General features: G+C 35.5%; 1 protein-coding gene across 1 annotated transcript; it reads right to left on the bottom strand.

Annotated features, from left to right (window-relative positions):
- Positions 1–915: 915 nt before the first annotated feature.
- On the bottom strand, positions 916–25019 carry LOC143235325 (uncharacterized). The gene is made up of 4 exons (XM_076473365.1): positions 24701–25019; positions 11806–11916; positions 8523–8643; positions 916–1703 (listed from the first exon to the last, which is right to left on the bottom strand). The coding sequence occupies exons 1-4, from the start codon at positions 24780–24782 to the stop codon at positions 1601–1603; spliced, it is 417 nt and encodes a 138-aa protein (XP_076329480.1). The 5' UTR covers positions 24783–25019; the 3' UTR covers positions 916–1600.
- Positions 25020–25910: the final 891 nt, after the last annotated feature.

Here is a 25910-nt window from a genome sequence, read left to right on the forward strand (position 1 = left end):
ACGAGGAAAACCTTTTGCTGCTAACATTTTTGAAATGTAGGCTCTACTTCTATGTAATGGAATGACTTCTATGGAATGACTTTTTCCACAATCATGACCATGCTATGTGAGCTTTGTGTCTCAGGACATGCCAACATCACTAGCCGTGGCACCTGTAGATCCAACCTGAGAGAAATGATACAATAAATTCTAAATAAGAACGTTTTTCGTAACAAGACACATACGTTTAACATATTTCAGAGAAGGTTTACCTTTGAGAATATAGATAATACAGAACCATATGATATTTTACAGTCCTTGAGTGTGCTACATGAAAGAGATTTTGGGGTCTCAGCATGTATTTAATATCAATATTTTTACATCTAGTCAGGCTTTATCTAACATAATCACATCTTGGCATTAGTCCTACAGCATTATTTGAACGGCAAAAGGCTCTGTCATAAGTCTATAATGTTGAAACACACAACTACTACTTCCTGTGTGCTTTCCATAAACCATATAGCGTACAGAACAAGTTTTACAACATTCAATTTAATAATCCAGTAGTACATAAGTTTATAAGCCCGAGTCTTGCATCTTGACTCCTATATAATTGTATAAATAATAATTTCACACTCCATCTGTTTGACACGTGCGAGTTGAATGAAAGAGGCGACTGGAAGCATCATATTGGCGAACTCATGTTACATAGTATTGTCTGTCACAGGTAGATCATGTCTGTCACTGGCTTTTTAGTTTCTGCATTCTCATCTGTTCAAAGAGCCGCAATTGTGTCCGGCATAGTTCTGGTGCCCATAGCAGATTCGTATCCCTTTATTTTTTTAAATGTCATTAATTACAAAAGATATCGTGTTTTAGAGATTCAAATCCATGGTCAGAACATTTTATTTTATTTTATAATCTCAATGTAGTACAGTTTGTGTTGGAAAGAGTAGCTACATTGGTTCTATTGTAAAATAGCAAATCTCTTCTCTACAATGGAATTTTTTATGCGACCTTTCAACTAGTTGTTAAATCTTTAGTTTATGCTAAGAGGTATTCATTCAATAATGAAACGGCTAAATAACTGAACTTTTACTCAAGGCCAATAAGTTAAAAAGAAAGTGATGACCTAAGTCATTTGACCTCTGGAGAGAAAAAATAGCGTGTGGACAACGAAACGATACCAAAAAACGTCAATTTTAACTAATATTATTTAGAATAACAGTTTAGTTTTAAATAGATAGGAAACATCATTAGAAGAACAGGGAAGCTCACATTTCATGAGGATTTTGGAAATGTTTTATTCTAACATTTTTAACATTCATTTCATTAAATAGTTAAAGACCTGGAGTGTTTATTATAACATTTTAACATTCACTTCATTAAATAGTTAAAGACCTGGAGTGTTTATTCTAACATTTTAACATTCATTTCATTAAATAGTTAAAGACGTGGAGTGTTTTGAGTTTTTATACGTAGTGTCAGTAAGGGATATCCGTGTATTTAATATATGTATATTTATATGAAGTTACCTGTTTTAATTGACAAATTACACAAACATGTATTTCAAATGTATGTACTTTGGTTAATTTCATAGAAGTCTTATATGGCAACAGGTTTACCACCCACTGTAAAATGCAGCGGCTTCTTTCGGACGAAACTGTCTTTTACCAAAGTCTACTGACTGTTTCATAATTGTTGGATTTTCTTCTTGGAGTTGACTGAAAAGAGAAACATTGAACATTAAGGGTACATTTATGACATTCACATCTGAAACCACGTTGCTAACCTTATTCAACATTTATAAACAAGAAAACTAGACCCTGAACGAACGCTTGCGGAATTGGAAAAAAAAAATGTAAAAATAGCATTTTTACGACAACGTTACTACAATTTGTAAATAACGAAGTATCTCTCTAGCCTTGTCTTAATGTATACGTAACTACATCATAAGTGTGATTATTTAATTGTTAAATAATTAGTGTTACTTAACAGGATTGTCATGATACACTTCATTTTGATCTTGTTTGATATTGGCCCTAAGTGTGGCCTTTTGGTGTATTGGAATTAGAATCTAAGAGTCTTGGGTTCGAGATATGTTATCAATTACGCTTCTGTGAGTATGTTTGTTTGTTTATTTTTTAGAATTTAGCACAAAGCTACTCGAGGGCTATACGTGCTAGCCGTTCCTAATTTAGCAGTGTAAGACTAGAGGGAAGGCAGCTAGTCATCACCACCCACCGCCAACTCTTGGGCTACTCCTTTGCCAACGAATAGTGGGATTGACCGTCACATTATAACGCCCCCACGGCTGAAAGAGCGAGCATGTTTGGCGCGACGGGGATGCGAACCCGCGACCCTCAAGTTACGAGCCGCACGCCTTAACCACCTGGCACTGCCGGGCTGCCGTCTGTGGGTAACATGCAATGAAACTTAATTATATGGATATGCAGATGGTGGGTACTATCAATTAATTGTCTTCCTTCTGCTACATTTAATTCAAATTTAGGAACAAATATGCCCGAACTATATATGTGTCTCTGGCTTAGGCGTTTAACCTAATGTGTGTATAAATGTCATTCAAGTCAATAAGCAAAGAAAATAACTTGATGTTGTTTTTTTTTAAACCACAAATGACTCTCAATAAAATAAGGTACAGTCTACGTTAGCAACTAAAATAAATTAGGCTTCAAAACAGTTTTTATTAATAATTAGATAATATGTTTCGAGTAGAAGTCCAGAAAATGAGTGCAAGAAAAAGAAGTCCCGATTATAACACAACACTGCATGACCTGAACTTTGACATAGCTGACCCACTATGCGAAATTACTTCCAGTCTCTTATCAGGTAGACAACTTCTGATTGACTCAGCGAGGATGTGAAAATATTGGGATACGTGCTAAGTAAGTATGGATGGTTTTAAAGTAATAAGTAAGTATGGATGGTTTTAAAGTAATAAGTAAGTATGGATGGTTTTAAAGTAATAAGTAAGTATGGATGGTTTTAAAGTAATACGTAAGTATGGATGGTTTTAAAGTAATAAGTAAGTATGGATGGTTTTAAAGTAATAAGTAAGTATGGATGGTTTTAAAGTAATAAGTAAGTATGGATGGTTTTAAAGTAATAAAGTATGGATGGTTTTTAATAAGTAAGTATGGATGGTTTTAAAGTAATAAGTAAGTATGGATGGTTTTAAAGTAATACGTAAGTATGGATTTTTAAGTAATAAGTAAGTATGGATGGTTTTAAAGTAATAAGTAAGTATGGATGGTTTTAAAGTAATAAGTAAGTATGGATGGTTTTAAAGTAATAAGTAAGTATGGATGGTTTTAAAGTAATACGTAAGTATGGATGGTTTTAAAGTAATAAGTAAGTATGGATGGTTTTAAAGTAATAAGTAAGTATGGATGGTTTTAAAGTAATAAGAAAGTATGGATGGTTTAAAGTAATAAGAAAGTATGGATATTCCAAGTCCCGTGCTGCCCTTGGAACTACGTAAGGCGTCATCAGTGGTACGAAATCTGATGGTCATATTTACGCATTATTGCCTAAAACTGCAAATTTTATTGTGACGAACTGTTTTGGTTTTCGGCAAAGGTCAGCGAGGTTATCGTTGAACTAAACATCTTTACAAATTTTCCACGTGCTTTCTATTGTATGCTAGGCATCTAAGACCACCTTTAAAGTAGAAAAAAAGGTGCAAAATCACATCAGAGGACATACTGAGAATGTCATCAAATGGAATTTTGTGATTTCTTTGGTCATCTTTCTCGAACAGTTACTGACTTGAAAGCTTTTGATTTGTTTGCTTTGCTAGCTTTCATCAACTTCAAACTTTTGTTTATTATTTAATTAATGGTAATGGTAAATATGCTTAGGTCCACCACCTATTGCTATCTTCTGTAGTTACAGTTTTAAATTCGCCAAAAACATATTGGTTCTGATCAGCTTGGTGTGTAGTTAAAGACCTATTGTCGTTCTTAAAGCTTTTAAAGGTTCCATTGTCCAATATGGCTAAAGACTGTTAAATTATCCTGATGTATGAATGTTTCTCTTTGGAAATATTTTAATAGAAACTGAGATACCCGCCGTTTCTTTAGGATATGTGAGTGCTACGATAAATAACACAAAAGTCCTAACTTTCACACATTTATTTAAAACATAACATATTATTACAGTTTTCATTATTACCGCATCTAAGGTTTTGTAAAAGTTTTAAACACTCACTGTGTATATATTCAAAACATGAATACACTATGCGATGGTCAGGATGACTTTGTAGGAAGAGGTAGTGACAAAAGTGGTGGCGTAGGGGTGCTTTAAGTTACCCGCTTTCAACACGTACCTCTTAATGTCCTTCCATAGTGTTTTACGTGATTAATTAATTGATGGTCATAAGTCACATAAGTGACTGAAGTTTAATCTTCACAGGTCAAACTATAAAGTGGGTATAACTCAAGAAACGACTCTTCATATTAGCTAAATTTATAAACTATTGTAATAGTGGTGGCCAGTTGTTCTCTTATATTCCTCTAGAAAGAGTGCTAGCACACTCTTTGAGATATACATAAGATGTTTGTGTACCCTTTCCCGACACTTTGTGTATGTTGTGTTAGTGAAAATTTAATATTTTTTGTGTAAGGACGTGGCGCCGTCTATGAATGTAGTTTTGTTAGTTTTTGTGTAATTAAGCATAAGGCTACATACTGGAATATACGTACTTAGCCCAATACAGGTATCGAAACCCGGTTTATGGCGTTGTAAGTCCACATACTGCTAACCCACTATGGGCTATGAAAGTAGTTAGCACTAACTTAAGTCAAATATAATAAATATTCAATAACAGCAATCATGGTGGTTTAAGAGGATATGAGCTGCCATTAAAATGCCCTTTATTTCAAAATATCATCCCATAAAGTTTGGTTAAGGTTGGCCCAGCAACGTAGAAGTAGTTGGATAACGGACAAACAGACAGGCAAACAGATTTTTGTGTCTCGTACATATATATAGGTACTGATTAATATTTCTATGTAGGTCAGATAAATAGATGTTAAATATTTCGCTTGTGGCGCAGAAGGCTCGCATCATAACGACGTGCTACTGTATTACTATATATAAATCGTTCAATGAAAGTACAATGAATCACTTGAGTAATCGTGTGTGTGTGTATATATAGTGGTGAGTAAACTTCACGAGGTTGTCTTTGGTTGTAGATATTTGAAATACATAACATTATCTAGATTGTACATGTTGGTTTGCTGTCATTGAGAGCTAACATTGAGTAGACAGTATATGGCAAGTGGTGTGGAATATACTGTGCTTGTGTTAAAACAATATGTAGATGTTTGTCAAAATCCAGTTGTTTATTTTTTCGGATTGTGCAGATAAACTGGGTTTGTCAAGGGATTTGTTAAATCACTTGTTGTTGAATAAATTATTCTTTTTTTATTTAACTAGTTTGTTCATTGTGTTTCAACACTAATTTGACCTCTGTAAAAGTGATTAGTGTATTTAAACAATAAAGGTTGTCTGAGTTAAGTGACCAAAGACAAGGTATTTTATTCTGTAGGGGTAAGTATGATTACGTCTATCGGTGGCCCCGGCATGGCCAGGTGGTTAAGACACTCGACTGGTAATCCGAGGGTCGCAGGTTCGAATCCCCGTGACAAAAACATATTCGTCCTTTTAGCCGTGGGGGCGTTATAATGTGACTGTCAATCCCACTATTCGTTCATAAAAGAGTAGCCCAACGTTTTACCGTGAGTGGTGATGACTATCTGCCTTCCATTTGGTCTTACCCTACTAAATTAGGGACAGCTAGCGCAGATAGTCCTCGTGTAGTTTTGTGCAAAATTCAAAATAAACCAAACGTCTATCGCGAAACATTTACTTGTACAAACCACAGAAACAGTAACATGAAATATAGCTACGGAAAGTATATAATATATTCTTCACAAGCAAGCGACTAATCTGGTTATTTGAAAAATAATTAAATAATGAATTAACATATAGTAAACATTTAAATACCAAGTTAAATTTTCGTTTATTTTTACACGTAACAGGAGTGTTAAAGTAACCTAATAGTTTACTCTACACTGAGAGGGTTAATGTTTGTGTATGACAAACAAAAATCGACCATCACACCTCATTACGAAGACGACTATAGCCTTACACTTAAATCAAGAACGGCTTTTATACAATAAGCTTTCAATGTTTCCTTATTTCGTAAATTAGTGTGAATCCAGCGATTACTATATAGTCATCAGTTTTTTTTATTCCCATACTCTTGTACTGCACCTAGGTGTCTTTTATGAACATTTTGTGATATATAATTTGGGCATTGATTAAAGTATTGTGGATATACTTGAGTTTTATAGATTTAATTTAATAATTTTCAGCTTTGAGTGGGTTATCGAACTTTATTGAAGATGTCGTTAAGTTATAAACCTAAATCTTCAAACTGAAAAACTAGGTTACGCTAGTGACTTATCTTTACATTAACCCTACAACAGATTTATGTCAGTGACTTCCTTTTACATTGACCCTACAACAGAATTATGTTAGTGACTTCCTTTTACATTAACCCTACAACAGAATTATGTTAGTGACGTCCTTTTACACTAACTTTGCAACAGAATTATGTCAGTGACTTCCTTTTACATTAACCCTTCAACAGAATAATGTTAGTGACTTCCTTTTACATTAACCCTACAACAGAATTATGTTAGTGGCTTCCTTTTACATTAACCCTACAACAGAATTATGTTAGTGGCTTCCTTTTACACTAACCCTACAACAGAATTATGTTAGTGACTTCCTTTTACACTAACTCTACGACAGAATAATGTTAGTGACTTCCTTTTACACTAACCCTACAACAGAATTATGTTAGTGGCTTCCTTTTACACTAACCCTACAACAGAATAATGTTAGTGACTTCCTTTTACATTAAATCTACAACAGAATTATGTTAGTGACTTCCTTTTACACTAACCCTACAACAGAATTATGTTAGTGACTTCCTTTTACACTAACTCTACAACAGAATTATGTTAGTGACTTCCTTTTACACTAACCCTACAACAGAATTATGTTAGTGACTTCCTTTTACATTAACCCTACAACAGAATTATGTTAGTGATTTCCTTTTATACTAATCTTACAACAGAATTATGTTAGTGATTTCCTTTTATACTAATCTTACAACAGATCCCTCAAAAATCCTTAATCAAACTCGTGTTTTTTTCTCTTGCATCGACCAAAACTGTAATTGTTGTTGCTTTTCTGGTGAAACATATTAATCCAATTTGTTTTCTTTTACTGCCATTTAAAAAGCCTCATGCTTCCAGTTTTCGTAACAGTTGGACAGTAAAAAATTCAGGCATGAGTTTCGTGGCTCTAATGGCATACGATTTGCATTAAGGTTGTACTAGATCACCGCAGTGCCTTGCTATCCAAGTTACTGTAATAAGCACTGTAAGTTATGGGTGTTGTGTGACTACACCCTTTCCTTTTACCTATGTCATTCGCAGGAGAAACATTCATTACTTATATGACATCCGTGTTCACTTCTACTAAACCTCGAAACACCTTAAGACTTTATTAAGATATAAAATGATTCGATATTAATAAACACAAATTCGAAAAAAGTAAAAGTGAAGGATCATGTGAATATAATTTTTCGTAGTAGAGGCTTGAGTTTAACTTATAATTTAGTGATCAATAAGTGCTTAATAGTTTAACCTTAAACATTAACATTGGACGACCAATAATGAAAACTAACGCCATCACAGGCTTGGAAAAGCATTTAAATGGACTTAATATTCATTGGAAATAATGGAAAGCTACTTATGTTTACACTACGTAAGTAAAACTGCATGAAAATGATTAATTGGTTCGATATCAGAGCATCACGTACTGTAATCTATCATGAGAGTTAGAGTTAATCCAAAGATCACTGGTCAGTTTTTCTGTAGTGTTATTACTTGAAAACGAGTCAAGTATTTCCTGGAGGATTTGTTTGTTTGTACTTTGAATTTCGCACAAAGATACACGAGAGCTGTTTGCGCTAGCCGTTCCTAATTTAGCAGCGTAAGACTAGAGGGAAGGCAGCTAGTCATCACCACCCACCGCCAACTTTTGAGCTATTGCTTTACCAAAGAATAGTGGGATTGAACGTCACATTATAATGTCCCCACGGCTGAAAGGGCGAGCATGTTTTGTGTGATGGGGATTTGAACCTACAGCCATCAGATTACGACTCGAGCGCTCTTATCATCTGACTATGCTGGGACATTTCCTAGAGGCAGGTTTCGAACTTCAAACATACAGTTGCTGTGAACATTGTATTCACCATGAGGAAAACCTACATCCTAGATAGGTAAAGTAAAGAAAGAAAGAAAAGAGTCGTTTTGGAATACTGAGTTTGTTTGTTAGATTTCGAACTTGTTTTTGAGAGTTTTCTTTTTAAACTCTAAATTATCTTTCAAACAAGGTAAATCTATTGAAATAACGAAGAAAAACAACAGTTCAGTTCTTACAGCTTGCAAGCGAGCCCTCGACAAGAAGTAAAAGTTTTCCTGCCCATGGATTCTTCCACGATGTTCTGTAGTCCGCCAGTTCTGTACACATCTTTTGCAAATTCTTCGTTAAAGGTTTCCTCTAGAAGAATAAACAGTCTCTCTTTCCATAACTTATAAACCTTACAAAATATTGAACACATGAGTTCTGAGTATGGATTTAGTATGTTTGAACATTAAAATAGTTTTAACTCTTTATGTTAACAAGGATAATAGTTGAAATACATTAAATAAGTCGCACAGGAAATCAACTATCCTATCTCTTATAATTACACAAAAAGTGAATAAGTTAGTTGTTGAAAAAAAATTAAACTAATCTTATAAACTAACGATCTGTTTTTATTTTTTGAATTTCGCGCAAAGCTTCACGAGAGCTATTTGCGCTAACCATCGTTCTTGATTTAGCGATGTAAGACTAGAGGAACGGCAGCTCGCTAATCATCACCACTCACCGCCAACTCTTGAGCTACTCTTTTACCAACGAATAGTAGGATTGACCGTAACGTTATAACGCCCCCACGGCTGAAAGGGCGCGCATGTTTGGTGTGATGGGGATTCGAACCCGCAACCCTCAGATTACGAGTCCAATGTCTTAATCACTTGGCTATGCCGGGCCGTGTAAAATAACGACTATTTTACAAGTGCTGCAATACCAGTGGCTGATATATAAAGAGGCCGAGAGTGACCAATGATTAGTGTCTAATACCATAATATTCAGGGACAGCTGAGGACCTCTCTGCCCATCTAGACTGTCCCATCCTCTAAACTAAATTAAAAATTTTAAAACAAAACTCGAAGCCATTCCATATTCATATAATTATGAAGGTTTACTTAAACTCACTTAAATTTACATCCTCAACAGCATCCAACGGCATCCCGTTCCAAAGACCAACCATCCCGTTGGAAATATAAAAGTGTATTACAAAACAAAGAGAACTTTTCATTCCACAAAAATTTAATTTGGTAATGAGAATAGTTTCTCCACAAAGGCGAGATCAGGAAGAGACTGAGCTGGGTTGTAAACAGGTTTGTGTATAGTTTAACCAAAGAACAGGAACTAAACTTGACATTCACCTTGAGACAGCTGGGGAGGCGCCTAAATTGGTTCTGTGAATCAAAACCTTCCGGTTTTGTTTCTAGGCCTATTCACTTTCAAAATTTTCACCCAACCAGTTCAGCACCGCTATTTACATACACGCAACATTTCTCAGTTCGTCTCTGGGTCAAACCGGCGTTCAGTTTCGTCAAAGTGGATGCAATGGTTGAATCCACAATTTCCAGCTTCCAGAACTCCCCCTAATTTTCGCGCAAAGCTACTCGAGGACTATCTGCACTAGCCGTCCCTAATTTAGCAGTGTAAGACTAGAGGGAAGGGAACTAGTCATCACCACCCACCGCCAACTCTTGGGCAACTCTTTTACCAACGAATAGTAGGATTGACCGTCACATTATATTGACCGCTCACACGGTTGAAAGAGCGAGCATGTTTGGTGCGACAGGGATTCGAACCTGCGACCCTCAGATTACGAGTCACACACCTTAACACGCTTGGCCGTGCCGGGCCGGTAGATGATGCAGTGGACAACATTGGAAATAAAGATGTTCACATCGTTTGTGGATTTTGTTTTAATAATGACGAAGCTGTTCAGGTTTTGTCACAAAGATTGATTGTTTGAATTTCGCGCAAAGTTATTCGAGGGCTGCGCTAGCCGTACCTCATTTAGCAACACTTTTGTCAACGAATAGTGAGATTGCTCGTACCATTATAACGCCCCCACGGCTGAAAGGGCTAGAATGTTCCCGCAACGATGGAATTACGAGGCGACTGCCTTAACCAACTGGCCATACCAGGCCGCGTAAAGATAGAAAGAAGAAACATCTTTTTATTACAACCACACCTTTCACCATTGAGACTTTATCTGGATTGGTACTACAAGAGCTGTTTATCTGGGTTGGTACTACAAGAGCTGTTTATCACGATTGGTACTACAAGAGCCGTTTGTTGTGAAAGTACACGTTAGTTTATCAAACTACCATTGGTGCACTGCGATTCGAAACTTTTGTGACATGTTTTTAACAATATTGTTGTCACACAAATGTTCTAATATTGTAATATAATTACAATATTTACTATATTACTACTCTACCTTTCAGTATGTATTACTTATGTGAAATATAAAAATAAAAACGTGATTAATATGTTTGGCCACAAAATAAGCAATAACTGAAACGGTTGAGAACCGATCTTTTGAGTTGAAAGGATACAAACTTTTCTAACCGTGTTAAAAATAAAAACTCAAGTTATATACTTTGTTATTGACGCTACAAATACATAGTCCAGTCTGTAGAATACTTGACGCTACAAATACATAGTCCAGTCTGTAGAATACTAGTAGGGAAAAGTAGTTTTAAGGCTGTGTTATATTCTATTGTACGTAAGTGTTAACCAACAGGTTATACTATTAAGGGTGCTGCTGGATGTGATGTGTTCCAATGGATGTTTAGTTTCATGTACCCTTCGTTGTCTTAGTTCGTTTTCGGATTTTCTTCGTTGGTTAATTTCTCTCTTTAAAATCTTTAGTTTGTTGTTAGCTAGCAACTGTAAATAGGTTTTGGTTACCTATTTTTGAGATTCTATGTTTATGTAGGAAATGTTCTACAGGAATGATTCTGTGTTGTTCATGTTTATATAACATATTAATAAATTCTGAAATGCATGTGTAAAATCTTTCGGTTTCTCCTGTGTATATGTACGTATACTTCAAGTGATTTGATTGACTACATTTCTGATTTGGCATGTTTGTACTGCTCCGTGTTCTCGGACACAACATTGTTTTCTGTGACATTTTTGTTTTGCGCGTGAGTAGTATGGACGTTCACAGGAATTTCTTTGTGGGGGGGGAATTCTAAATCAACATTATGTATATACTTAATGAATAACAAAAAAAATATGTTTTTCATTTTACAGAGGGACAAGTTCCTCTTGCACCCTCTTCGGACGCCCTTGATGGGGAGTGAATTAGTTTTCAGTGTTTTTCTTTCGTTGGCTTTATAAATTTATTCTTTTGTGTGTTTTTCTTTATTTTTTTTCTACCGATACGTAAATGGCTCTGTTGTAAAAGAATGAAACGCCAGAGAATCACGATCACAAACAACAGTTATTTTACATTGTTAACCGATCCGAGTTAAAAGGTAATACAAAACTGATCATGAATCAGTAGGTAGGTAGATATTAAAAACATACCTTCTTTTTGACAGATGTACGGGATGGCGCTCATGATTAAACACAACAGTTTGTTTTCAACAGGGGACACTCTATTCGCTATGTCACCAGATAGGAACGCTGGGTAAGATTCTGAAACGAAAAGTATACTCTTAAAATCTTACCGCTTCACTGTCAATAAAAACGTTCTTCGTTTAACGTGTTTGAAAAGAAAACGCAAGAAATATAAAGAATAACAACCAAGAATCAATAACTCAAAAATGATCCATATAATAAGTGTTCAATGTTGATTGGATGAAAACCTGATTCCAAATAAGAGGAAAAAACAATATCAGATAATTATAATATATATTTTTCAGTAAACGTTTCAGTTTACGCCTTTTGGAAAGTCTTTCAGCTTCACGGGTTATAAATGTCAAATTACAGTAATCGAAAATAATTTAAGGCTACAAAAATATCAGGTCATCCCATAAGTAATGTCCGAAAATTTAACATAGAAAGTGCATAATCATTTCTGTCTTTGTAGGACGTGTATAAAAATGTTCAGACAAATAAAATAAACTAACCCAACTCCACTTCTTTAGATACACCCTTATGAAGATGGATGTGTCTGAGGAGCACATTAGACATATAATGATTTATGAGTAAAAACGGCAATAGTGCAGCAGAAACTACACGAAACATTCAAGGTGTTTAGAGTGTGGAGTGTATTAATGAAAGAAAATGTCCAAAGTAGTTTCAGAAGTCCAGATCAGGTGACTACAGTTTAAGTGATGTGCCACGTTCAGGTTGTCCTGTTGTGTTTAATGATGACTTGTTGCTGGCTGCACTTCATGAAGATTGTGCTGTAACAGTTGAAGAACTAGCACATGGGCTTATTTCAACCCATTCAACAGTTCACCATCATCTGCAACAGCTTCGAAAGGTGTCAAAACTCGAAAAATAGGTCCTCTATGATTTGACAGAAGCCAATCTTAGAGCAAGAGTAGACATTTGCACTTCTCTGCACTCTCGTGAAGGTACCCCACCAGTTTTGGACAGGTTAGTGATTGGAGATAAAAACTAGATATGTTATAACAATATTAAGCGCCGCAGACAATGCACGCAAACAGGATAAAGCACAGCCCAAAATGGATCTCCATCCTAGGAAAGTCTTATTAAGCGTTTGGTGGGATATTGTTAGTTGGACCCATTTTTAGTTGCTGTCACTCAATGTAACGATTACATCAGACTTATATTGTCAGCAGTTAAAATTCTTGAATGTTGCACTGAAAGAAAAGAGGCCTGCTTTGATCAATCGTAAAGGTGTTGTGTTACACCAGGATAATGCATAGCACCATACAGCAAGGATCACATCTGTAAAGATTGAGAGCTAGACTGGGAAAACTTCCACGTCCTCCTTATTCTCCAGACTTTGTTCCATCTGATTATGATCTATTGTGAAGTTTACAGAACTATCTTGATGGAAAAGAACCTGGAACACATGAAGATGTCAAAACTACCCTCTCTACATTCTTTTACTCAAAACTCCAATAATTTTATAGAAGTGCCATTCAGAAAGTTGTGAATCATTGACAGGAAGTAATTAATACTAATGAAACATACAATATTGATTAAATAACATTAAAAGCGTTTAAAATCATTTCTATTTTGATGAACCTAAAATCGGACATTACTTAAGGAATGACCTGATACAATATGACTGTGCTACAACAGTCAATGTTTATAAGTAAATAATGTAATAGCTCGAGGTAGACATTCTCGGAGATTCGTTCCTATATTTAATAATTTATAACATTTTTACCTCCGTAACTTACCATTTCGTGGTATAAGCACTTCATAAGTTACCCTTCATATTATAAACAAAGACAGTTTATTTGAAAATGTTATTATACATTATTATATACTGATTGATGACAAAATTAAAGACTGGTGTAAGTAAAAGACACACAGTGTACTGTCACCACAGACACGTTCATGGCTTTAAGGAGGAGAAGTGATTTGGAGTTATTCATAATAACAAAAAACGGTTTCTTTGTTTGTTTTATGAATTTCGCACAAAGCTACTCAAGAGCTATCTGTGCTAGCCGTTCCTAATTTAGTAGTGTAAGACTAGAGGGAAGGCAGCTAGTCATCACCACTCACCGTCAACTCTTGGGCTACTCTTTGACCAACGAATAGTGTGATTGACTGTCACTTTATAACACCCCTACGGCTGAAAGGGCGAACATATTTGGCACGACGGGGATGCGAACCCTCAGATAACGAGTCGCACTCCTTAATACGCTTGGCCATGCCGGGCCTAACGAGAAACGGAAACCCATTTACAGTTAAAATGTATCTCAAGATAGCTGGTATGGGTATTAAAACTTTTAATAAAATGATTTAGAATTACTTATGGGAAGGGGTAACAAGATCCATGGAACGGGGGGACATGATCCATCGATGACGTCGTCCAGGTTGAGGCCCTCCTACGTCCACTGATGAAAATATACATTATTTATGGAAGAAGTGTGAACTGTTTTGCCTTCTTCCACTTCACAGACACCTATTTGAAGAATTCTGTCCACCACCTAAAACTTGAAAGCCGAGACGAGTACCAATATACATTATACGACTATCACAATGGGCAACGCTCATGAATTCATACCTTATTATAATGTTTTCTTAATTATATTTTATTATAGATCAATAGATGTATTATTGAATATTCATTTTAGTGAACAACCTTATTATTCTATTTCAGTTTTAGGTTTCCATGTAAAACATCCAAGGTACAATTGTATACCGAAACTTCGTTTGCCGAATACACGCATATCAAGGTGTTACTGTACAAATGAAATAAAACATCGGGGGAAAGTAAGATTATTTATTTTTCTGTTTATTATCTTTCCTGAATATTTTATCCAGATAACTTATTTATTAAATTCAATCAAGTTATGAGTATCAATAATCGATAACGGAATAATGTGTCTTGTTTCCTGGCTGTGATGACATTTGTCCTTACAATAAACTTTCGCAGAAAACCTGCTGGTGGCGTCATTGAGGCTACATGGGTGCTGCAAGTTTAATGAACGACAGGACACAATATCAGAAACATTGTGCATTGCAGTGTGAGATCGAATTCAACTAATTTAGATATATGTTAATGAATTATTGAACAGTGACGCATTATATTTGTCAGTTTTGTCTGCTTTGTTCTGAATTTTGCTCAAAGCTACACAAGAAACATCTATCCCTAATTTTAGCAGTGTAAGACTATAGAGAAGGCAGCTAGTCATCATCACCCACCGCCAAACGCTTGGGCTACTATTTTTACCAACGAATAGTGGGATTGATCGTAACATTATAACGCCCTCACGGCTGTAATGAAGAGCATGTTTGGTGGGACGGGGATTCGAAGCCGCAACTCTCAGATTGCGAGTCGGGCGCCCTAGCCACCTGGCTATGTCAAGGCTATAATCGTTGACCTAATAACTAACACAGAGGCTAAATTATGGCTCCCAAATCCGTAATTAATATGACAAGTAGAACTAACTAATGTAATGATAAAATATTGAATTATTATGCACTTAACTTGGAGTTGAAGGAAAGACTAGTCAGGCTGAAATACTTAACTTCTATGCTCATAAAAAGGCTAATTAAACAATTATGTTATTAATATATATATATGTGTGTGTGTTACACATTCCTTTTTCAACAAAGGAAGAACTTGCAAAGAGAATAGCTGACGTAGAGACCTTATGCATTCCTTGACTGACACACTCAAATATTATAAAAGAAATTTGTTAGTTAAATGAAAATGAATAAAAACAATTAAATATATCTAACGAAAGTTCGTTTCATTACAAATGTTACTTGCGTTATACTTGAAAGAAGACAACGAGAAGATAGTTTCAACAAAGTAACAAACTACACTGTATAAACATTATAACCTGGTTGGTTAAGGCTTAATAACCCGTAACACTAAGGTGCTTGTTTAACATCCTATCACATGTTCACTTGTGAACTTGGTGTATGGTATATGACATGCATTTCAAAACAATTAATGATGCTATATTTTATAGTAAAATTGCTTTTAAGCTACATGAATAACCATAAGATGAGATAACCGTTAGAAGTAACGTCCAGTCACACTATACAGTTAGTAGAAAATATTCATTCAAGATGTGTCACTCGTCTCAAGAGTATCCTCCAATTTAAAGTAGTGAGATTTAAATTTAGAAAAAGATTACATAGTAACGAGAATAGCCTAAGCATTGATACCTTCTGTTAACCTGAGAGATTATTTCTGATCGGTTGACGAACGACATTATAAGAAATCTTCCACTTCAAGCTCTCTGATGTCAGATAGTTGGCGAGGGTGTTCAAGAGAATTTGATCAGGACTTCGTTAGGCCAATCTATGATCCCTGTATGTTGCTAAAAGTTACTAAAAGGTACAAAAACTGGACTGTTTCAGATTGGAGAAGGGTGTTTTGGACGGATGACTCAAAGTTTGAAATATATGGTTCAAAGCTTGGGTTGTACATTCGGTGGAAGAAAGGTGAGAGATACTTACCTAAATGCATAGCACCTACCTTGAAGGATGGGGGAGGCAGTTTGATGGTTGGGTGGTGTGTTTCTGCAAAGGTGACAGGAGAAATTTGCAAAATAGATGAAATAATGGACCAGCGCAAGTACCATCAGGTACTTAACCTTCATGGTAGACCCAGTGATTTGCGTATTATTAGTAAAGGATTTCTACTACTAAAACGATAATGACTCCAAACATTCATCCAACCTATGCAGAAATTACGTAACTAAGAAAGAAGCCACTGGAGTCATTCAAACGATGCAATAGTTTTAAAGAGTCTCAATCCCAGCCCAATTAAGCAGATCTCGGATTTGATAGATCAAAAACTTGACAAATCAATGTTAGAGACATCTAGAGAAAAATACCCAAGAATACTTTGATTAGATATGTTGCCACAATGCCTAAAAGACTGTCTGTAGTTATTAAAGCAAAATGGGGACACAAAAAACATTAACTGTTTGCTGAACTGAAATACTTCTACCGAGTTTCTGTCGTACTAAATATGAAGATGTACAAAATTCTGATGTATTACCTGTGATTTACCTTCCATTGTTTCACCTGTGATTTACCTTCCATTGTTTCACCTGTTGTTTACCTTCCATTGTTTCACCCGTGATTTGCCTTCTATTGTTTCACCTGAAGTTTACCTTCCATTGTTTCACTCGTGATTTACCTTCCATTGTTTCATCTGTTGTTTACCTTCCATTGTTTCACCTGTGGTTTACCTTCCATTGTTTCACCCGTGATTTACCTTCCATTGTTTCACCCGTGATTTACCTTCCATTGTTTCACCTGTAGTTTACCTTCCATTGTTTCACCCGTGATTTACCTTCCAATGTTTCACCTGTAGTTTACCTTCCATTGTTTCACCTGTGGTTTACCTTCCATTGTTTCACCTGTAGTTTACCTTCCATTGTTTCACCTGTAGTTTACCTTCCATTGTTTCACCCTTGATTTACCTTCCAATGTTTCACCTGTAGTTTACCTTCCATTGTTTCACCTGTGGTTTACCTTCCATTGTTTCACCCGTGATTTACCTTCCATTGTTTCACCTGTAGTTTACCTTCCATTGTTTCACCTGTAGTTTACCTTCCATTGTTTCACTCGTGATTTACCTTCCATTGTTTCATCTGTTGTTTACCTTCCATTGTTTCACCTGTGGTTTACCTTCCATTGTTTCACCCGTGATTTACCTTCCATTGTTTCACCCGTGATTTACCTTCCATTGTTTCACCCGTGATTTACCTTCCAATGTTTCACCTGTAGTTTACCTTCCATTGTTTCACCTGTGGTTTACCTTCCATTGTTTCACCCGTGATTTACCTTCCATTGTTTCACCTGTAGTTTACCTTCCATTGTTTCAACTGTAGTTTACCTTCCATTGTTTCACCCGTGATTTACCTTCCAATGTTTCACCTGTAGTTTACCTTCCATTGTTTCACCTGTGGTTTACCTTCCATTGTTTCACCCGTGATTTACCTTCCAATGTTTCACCTGTAGTTTACCTTCCATTGTTTCACCTGTAGTTTACTTTCCATTGTTTCACCCGTGATTTATCTTCCAATGTTTCACCTGTAGTTTACCTTCCATTGTTTCACCTGTGGTTTACCTTCCATTGTTTCACCCGTGATTTACCTTCCAATGTTTCACCTGTAGTTTACCTTCCATTGTTTCATCTGTTGTTTATCTTCCATTGTTTCACCCGTGATTTACCTTCCATTGTTTCACCTGTAGTTTACCTTCCATTGTTTCAACTGTAGTTTACCTTCCATTGTTTCACCCGTGATTTACCTTCCAATGTTTCACCTGTAGTTTACCTTCCATTGTTTCACCTGTAGTTTACCTTCCATTGTTTCACCCGTGATTTACCTTCCAATGTTTCACCTGTAGTTTACCTTCCATTGTTTCACCTGTAGTTTATCTTCCATTGTTTCACTCGTGATTTACCTTCCAATGTTTCACCTGTAGTTTACCTTCCATTGTTTCACCTGTGGTTTACCTTCCATTGTTTCACCCGTGATTTACCTTCCAATGTTTCACCTGTAGTTTACCTTCCATTGTTTCACCTGTGGTTTACCTTCCATTGTTTCACCCGTGATTTACCTTCCAATGTTTCACTTGTAGTTTACCTTCCATTGTTTCACCTGTAGTTTACCTTCCATTGTTTCACCCGTGATTTACCTTCCAATGTTCTTTTAAAGTAACTTGAAATATAATGTTTGACTTTGTTCTAATACTTTTGCACAGTATATGAGAAATGGTAGCAACAGTTCTAGATAATTATTTATTTCTAAAAGGCAAAGTTAGGCTTAACGTAAATAATAAAATACTACTCTCTAACTTTAAATGCTATAAGAAATATGGTTAAATAGCTAATATTGTATCATCATACGCACGTGATGGAAGTTTATAATAACGTTCACTGGAAAATAAAAAATCACTTCGAAGCCGTTTTATTATTTTCCTTTCATTTCCTTCCTAAAACCAAATAAAGTGAGGTTTATAGACCTGTTCAACACATACCATAATATACCCCATTTTTTCTTTCTAGCCAATCTAAAATAAGATGATATGCTAATCACATATTTCAGTTGTTCAACATCCTAACATTTTACGTTCTTTCCAATATATTTCCAAGTTCGTGACTTGTTTTTTTGGTTTTTTTTTGGAATTTCGCACAAAGCAACTCGAGGGCTATCTGTGCTAGCCGTCCCTAATTTAGCAGTGTAAGACTAGAGGGAAGGCAGCTAGTCATCACCACCCACCGCCAACTCTTGGGCAACTCTTTTACCAACGAATAGTGGGATTGATCGTTACATTATACACCCCCACGGCTGGGAGGGCGAGCATGTTTAGCGCGTTTGCTTTCGTTTTCTGTACATAAACTTCAGATTAACATATACTTTATCATGATTTACTAAGTACAACTAATATTAAATACAACCCTTTATCGTTTGAAGATATCCTAATATGTTTACATCACTGATTAGTTCAATATTAAATTATTTTCTCAAGACGCTAATATCCTACAGTCTTCTCTTACTTAATTATTTGCCATTATATATATTTTTTAAATGCATGACCATAGCCCAGCTTGGCTTTCCAGTCTCTGCCAGTCATTGTTTTAATAGATTAGAAATACACATTCCATAAGCAAGTATATTTGTAATATTTGTATGCCAGCTTGTAAAGAGTATACACACTATAATAACTGTACAATAAATCTTGTATAGACGCTAATGTCGCTGATATGTTAAGGTTATTTACAGCTGTCTGCGTTGTGGCCTTTAGATTTGTGAAAGTTAGGTTGAATAGGAACAAATATATCAATGATATTCTTGGCTAAACTTTTCTTGTTCCTCTTGTTATTTACCAGAGTTACCAGCTACTCTTATCTTTTATATCACAAATCTAACCTTAGTTTTTGTTTACTATGATTTCACTTCATAAAGTCGCGGAAGTTGAATAACATGAGAATCCATGTTATTTGGCAACCTTGTGTTACAACAGCAACAGTGCTTTAAATAAATAACACCATCCCTTCAGTGAGGAATATTGTTACTTTGTCCACAATATTGCTGGAAAGTGATTACTTCAAGAACTAGAGGTTCTTAAAAAATATGTAAATGTGTCCGTGTGTCCGTCATTCTCAACGGACACGATAGCTTTTGGTAGGACAATGAGGAGTAATATTCTACATGGTTCCATCAAGTTTCAAGAAAATCCAATAATGTTTTACTGAGTTATAAAGTAAAAATAGTGTGAAAAATCGGTCCACGTGTTAACAGGTAGAGATTTTTTTTTTCGTTAACTTCACCGTTTACCACTTCGAAGCTGGGTCATATTCCAAATGTTTACCAATTTTCGTCACAATAAGTTCAACCATTTTCGAGAAACCTTGCTGACAAACACAATTTTCGTCAAAATAAGTTCAACCATTTTCGAGAAACCTTGCTGACAAACACACACCCACACAGGGTGAAAATATAACCTCTGTCCAGAGGTAACAGGTGAATTGCTTAGTCGAAACATAGTTGTTTGATAAGCTAATGATGTGCCATTTACACCAACATAAAGTCATGGTGAAACGTAATGTATCATAACTATATTTTAACATAATTTTGAGTTTCATACGTATGTGATGCCAACGAAAATTGGCCGCTTTTGGGGAGATCATTCACTCATATTACAAAGATGTGTTCAGCTTGGGAATGCCCCTTGCATTTAATTCCATTAGAAACCAAAGGAACATAGCTTAACTTATTATAACAGAACCTTGAAGATAGCTGCAACAGATCATATTTTAAATGTCGTAAGCAAAATGCGACATCTGTAACAGATTAGAATCCGAAAACACAAAAGGTAGATACAGAAGTTGTTTTAGTGCGAAAGGCAAAGTACACGACCTTTTTTCACTTGTTAGGATGCTAACAAGGCATGAGTTGACCAAAATAAAGTCTTTAGCCACACCTTCTGTTTCACTTTCACATACCTCAAGCAGCTGAAGGTTAAATGGTTATTCACGCTATTTCAAATGAAGACATACTGGCCAGTTGCCCATGAATTTTTGTACAATCTGACTGTTGAAACAGGCAGAGTTCCTTTGCTCTTGTATAGACACTAGATGGATTATGGAGAGCTACAGGAAGAAGGCGTAACTTTGGACATGAAAGCCTTATCACGGATCACTTTTTAATAGAAACTACGTTGTAGAAGTACCTTAAATATTTAGCTTCGTCAAAATGTGTGAGAATGGATGTGATGACATGGTGAAGCTTCAAAAACGCTTTATCAGAACGTATTAAGCTATTTATATAGTTAAGCTACGTCTGTAGATGGATTGGACGTCCAGAAATATAACGCTTGTAAAGAAACTAGATGTGATAACAGACTACTTATTGACGAACTAGATCTTTAAATAACCTATCTGCGGACAAGCCAGATATGAAGATAACCTGTCTGTGGATGAGCAAGATATGAAGATAACCTGTCTGTGGATGAGCTAGTATGAAGATAACCTGTCTGTGGATGAGCTAGACCTGAAGATAGGCTGCTTATTGACGAGCTAGATCTAAAGATAACCTGTCTGTGGATGAGCTGGACCTGAAGTTTGACTGATTATTGATGAGCGAGATATAAAGATAACCTGTCTGTGGATTAGCTAGATCTGAAGATAACCTGTCTGTGGATGAACTAGACTTGAAGTTTTACTGATTATTGATGAGCAAGATCTAAAGATAACCTGTCTGTGGATGAGCTGGACCTGAAGTTTGACTGATTATTGATGAGCAAGATATAAAGATAACCTGTCTGTGGATTAGCTAGATCTGAAGATAACCTGTCTGTGGATGAGCTAGACCTGAAGTTTGACTGATTATTGACGAGCTAGATCTAAAGATAACCTGTCTGTGGATGAGCTAGTTATGAATGAAAAATAACTCAAAATAGAATAAGTGCTTATAGGCTAGATATGAAGATGGCCTACCTGTGGTGGAGTTAGATTCCATACGATACCTATGGAAATATGTTGATTTGAGTGATGACAAGAGAAATTCATTATGTATGCTTTTCAAGGCTTCACTCTCGCATTTTGATGAAACAGCTAATCTAGATACAAGTGGGTCAAATGAACATCAGAAATCACTGCTAGAATACAGAACATCTGTACTGGAATTGGGGCACGGGAAATACGAGGTCATCACAATATCAATAATACGTGGGACTTGATTATGACAAAATGAAAGTGATGTTGATCGCTGATTTTGATGTTCAACTTATCACTGTGGTCAATGTAGCAACTGAAAACTACGTAATCATCACGTGTCATAATGTGACCAGTGACTAGACATTGAAGAACATAGTTCTTGCTGCAACTGAAATCAATGAGCAGCACATTAAAAACATTGTAAACATAATTTAAGTGGCTAACCGCTTTGTAGTCAATTTTAACTATTCTACACTTGTTACCAAGATTTTCAAAGACCATTAAAAGGAGATGGATAGAAAAAAACTCCCAATTTTATTCAAAATATCATAACAGGGCTGCATAAATTGAGGGCGTCATTGTATACTGTAATTCATGACGACTCTATAACAAAGTCCTCAAGGAAGGGCAATACTAAAATTTATGGCAAATAACGGGAGAAACTGTGCCAGAGCTGGAATCATTTACCGAAGCCACTTTACGTTTGACACAGTATGGCGAGCTTACACCTGGGACAGTTTATTCAGTTCTGGGATTACACCTGGGACAGTTTACTCAGTTCTGGGACTACATCTGGGACAGTTTACTCAGTTCTGGGGTACATTATATCTGACTTATGTTCTAATGAAACTGAGTCTGCAATTATTGCAGAGAAGAGAGTTGGGAGTTAAGACCTCAACAAGCCACAGTTCAAGGTTGATGCCACGAGATAACCTGACCATTTGTGTGCTCCAAAACATCCTCGTCCTTGCTCCAAGCTTACGATTCGTGCCAACAGATAAAAGTGGAATATCGTGCCTGTGATTTGAGTCTCGCATGGCCAGGTGAGTGTCTCGGGTTTGAATCCCCGTCGCACCAAACATGCTCGCCTTTTCAGCCGTGGGGGCGTTATAATGCGACAGTTAATCCCACTATTCGTTGGTAAAAGAGTAGCCCAAGAGTTGGTGGTAGTTGGTAATGACTAGTTACCTTCCCTCTAGTCTTACACTGCTAAATTACGGACGGCTAGCGCAGATATCCCTCGAGTAGCTTTGCGTGAAATTCAAAACAAACCAAACCAAATCTGTAATGTAACGTAAGTTATTAGACCTTGATGTTTGTAATACACATGAGTAGTTAGCTTACAATGCCATGTTCATCATACACACATGCACAAATACTTATAACTAGTAGTACTTTGCAGTAGCCTGAAGACTTTCGATAATTATGTGAATATTGTAACAGAAAAGAATGCTATACTTGTATATATTAGAACTGATTGATTTTTCGTGCATTGCAGGCTACAGGATTATGTAAACATCAGTATCGTATCAAATGATATTGAAAATATAAGCAACAAAACCGACAACATAACTGTCTCTTAACAGATATTGTTCCTACTGTAAGCCATTTTGAAAAAGGAGTGGAAATGGAATTTGACAAAATAATAAGTGAATATTCTGACAGTCACTTTGGTTGTGAAGTATTATTAATTATTAAATATTATAAAAAGAGAATATTCTAACAATCACTGTTTGTGAAGTATTATTAATTATTAAATATCATAATAAGAGAATATTCTCACAATCACTTTGGTTGTGAAGTATTATTAATTATTAAATAATATAATAAGTGAATATTCTCACAGTCACTTTGGTTGTGAATTATTATTAATTATTAAATATTATAAAAATAGAATATTCTGACAGTCACTTTGTTTGTGAAGTATTATTAATTATTAAATATTATAAAAAGAGAATATTCTCACAGTCACTTTGGTTGTGAAGTATTATTAATTATTAAATATTATAATAAGTGAATATTCTCACAGTCACTTTGGTTGTGAAGTATTATTAATTATTAAATATTATAATAAGAGAATATTCTGACAGTCACTTTGATTGTGAAGTATTATTAATTATTAAATATTATAATAAGAGAATATTCTCACAGTCACTTTGGTTGTGAAATATTATTAATTATTAAATATTATAATAAGTGAATATTCTAACAATCACTTTGGTTGTGAAGTATTATTTTTGCATTTCAGCATCTGGGTTCATTATCTTGAAGTTGCAGTCACGCTCGTTATCAGAAATTGTGGACAAACCGACATCTTTGCATCACAATTACCCATTAACAGGGTCAAGGATGGCTATTCTGACCAAAAGAGAAAGAAATCAGAATGTGCAAACTGTTCTGCCTGTTTTATGTAATTACATGTTATATGTTACAAATTATTTTATGTAATTTTAGGTAATTTTGTGTTATATGTTACAAATTGTTTTGTTTTATGTAATTTTAGATAATTACATGTCATATGTTATAAATTGTTTTGTTTTATGTAATTTTAGATAATTTCATGTCATATGTTATAAATTGTTTTGTTTCATGTAATTTTCGCGAGCTTTAAGTGCAATAATTCTATTAAAATCATTTTATAAAGTCACATTCTTTGATGTTTTACAGCTAAACTAAATCCTCTTTATATTGGAATATGTTTATACAAAATCTTCTGTAATGCAGTAAGCAGCAAATATTCGCAAAGATCAAACTATACCTACAACCAGGATACGTCCTTCTGCAATGCGATTAAAGTATGTACATTATACATTAACCATAAGTCTTGAAAGTCTACATATTATAAATCTAACTTACCTGCATCACGGAAAATTACGTTAGCTGTCACGGTACCGTTGAGAACGAAGAAAAGTAACACACTGGTTACGAGAAGGGTCATCGTTATAAATTACAGCCCCACTTTAAACACTACTTTGCTCCCGATAGAGTACAAGACAACGTTTTCTTTAAGGATTTTCAAGTCTTCGCTGACAAATAAGAAATTAAACTTCTTGAAATATACGCGTAGTAAAGACACGAGACACAGGTCCTATTTTATCGCGCGTAAGGCGGTGCTTTGGGTTTTTGCGTGGATCGCGAGATTTGTCGTCAAATTAGCTCTAAAGTTTCATCGCAACTGGCTCCTCCTCTTACACCTCTGGTACTGTAGATCAGAAAAAAATTCCGTGATACCATGACAACGTCCTATAGGTGAAATCAATTTCTATATCCAACTTCTAGTCGCTGTTAGAACCAATTATAAATATTATTACATATTAAAGCTCTATTACGATTCGACGTACTCTACTTTTGAACGATATAAGACAGATAGGAAAATTACTTGTCCTTTATTCTATATGTATATCCTTTCATTTCAATTAGACATCTGTGTAAGTGAGTCACTCTTTAGTACCTTCTTATTCCATATTAATGATCTGCTAGAAATCAGAAAAAAAGAGAAAGCAAACCCTCCAAAAACAACACAACAACAAATAAACAAGCGACACTATAACAGGTTAATAGTAACCAGTAGGAAAACAACTTCGTAAGTTATAAATTTTGACTCTTAGAATATGGCCAACCACTATCCTCAGAGATAGCATGCATATCATGAAATATAATAAATTACTACCCTCAAATATAATATACATATCATTGCCTGTGTCCAATCACTTAAAATGACTGTTTATATGTTTGTCTGTTTATTTTATGAATTTTGCGCATAGTTACACGAAGGCTGTCTGTGGTGGCCGTCCCTAAGTTAACAGTGTAAGACTAGAAAGAAGGCAGTTAGTCATCACGACCCACCGCTAACTCTTGGATTACTCTTTTATTAAGGAGTAGTGGGATAGACCGTCAACATATAACACCCCCACGGCTAAACGGCATGTATGTTTGGTGTGACGGGGATTCGAACCCGAACTCTCAGATTACGAGTTGAGCGTCCTACCGCCTGGCCATACCCGGTCCTAAAGTATGGCAAAAGTTTCATCAAACATAACCTACGTACATGTCATGGAATATTGCC

This window comes from Tachypleus tridentatus, chromosome 2, assembly GCF_004210375.1.
Source record: "Tachypleus tridentatus isolate NWPU-2018 chromosome 2, ASM421037v1, whole genome shotgun sequence".
NCBI lineage: Eukaryota > Metazoa > Arthropoda > Merostomata > Xiphosura > Limulidae > Tachypleus > Tachypleus tridentatus.

Coding starts and splice junctions, on each gene's coding strand:
- LOC143235325 (XM_076473365.1), bottom strand. CDS start 24,782: ATGACCCTTCTCGTAACCAGTGTGTTACTTTTCTTCGTTCTCAACGGT. Junction 8,644..11,805: donor GTACATCTGTCAAAAAGAAG/GTATGTTTTTAA, acceptor TTATTCTTCTAG/AGGAAACCTTTAACGAAGAA. Junction 1,704..8,522: donor CGAGGGCTCGCTTGCAAGCT/GTAAGAACTGAA, acceptor TTCTCTTTTCAG/TCAACTCCAAGAAGAAAATC.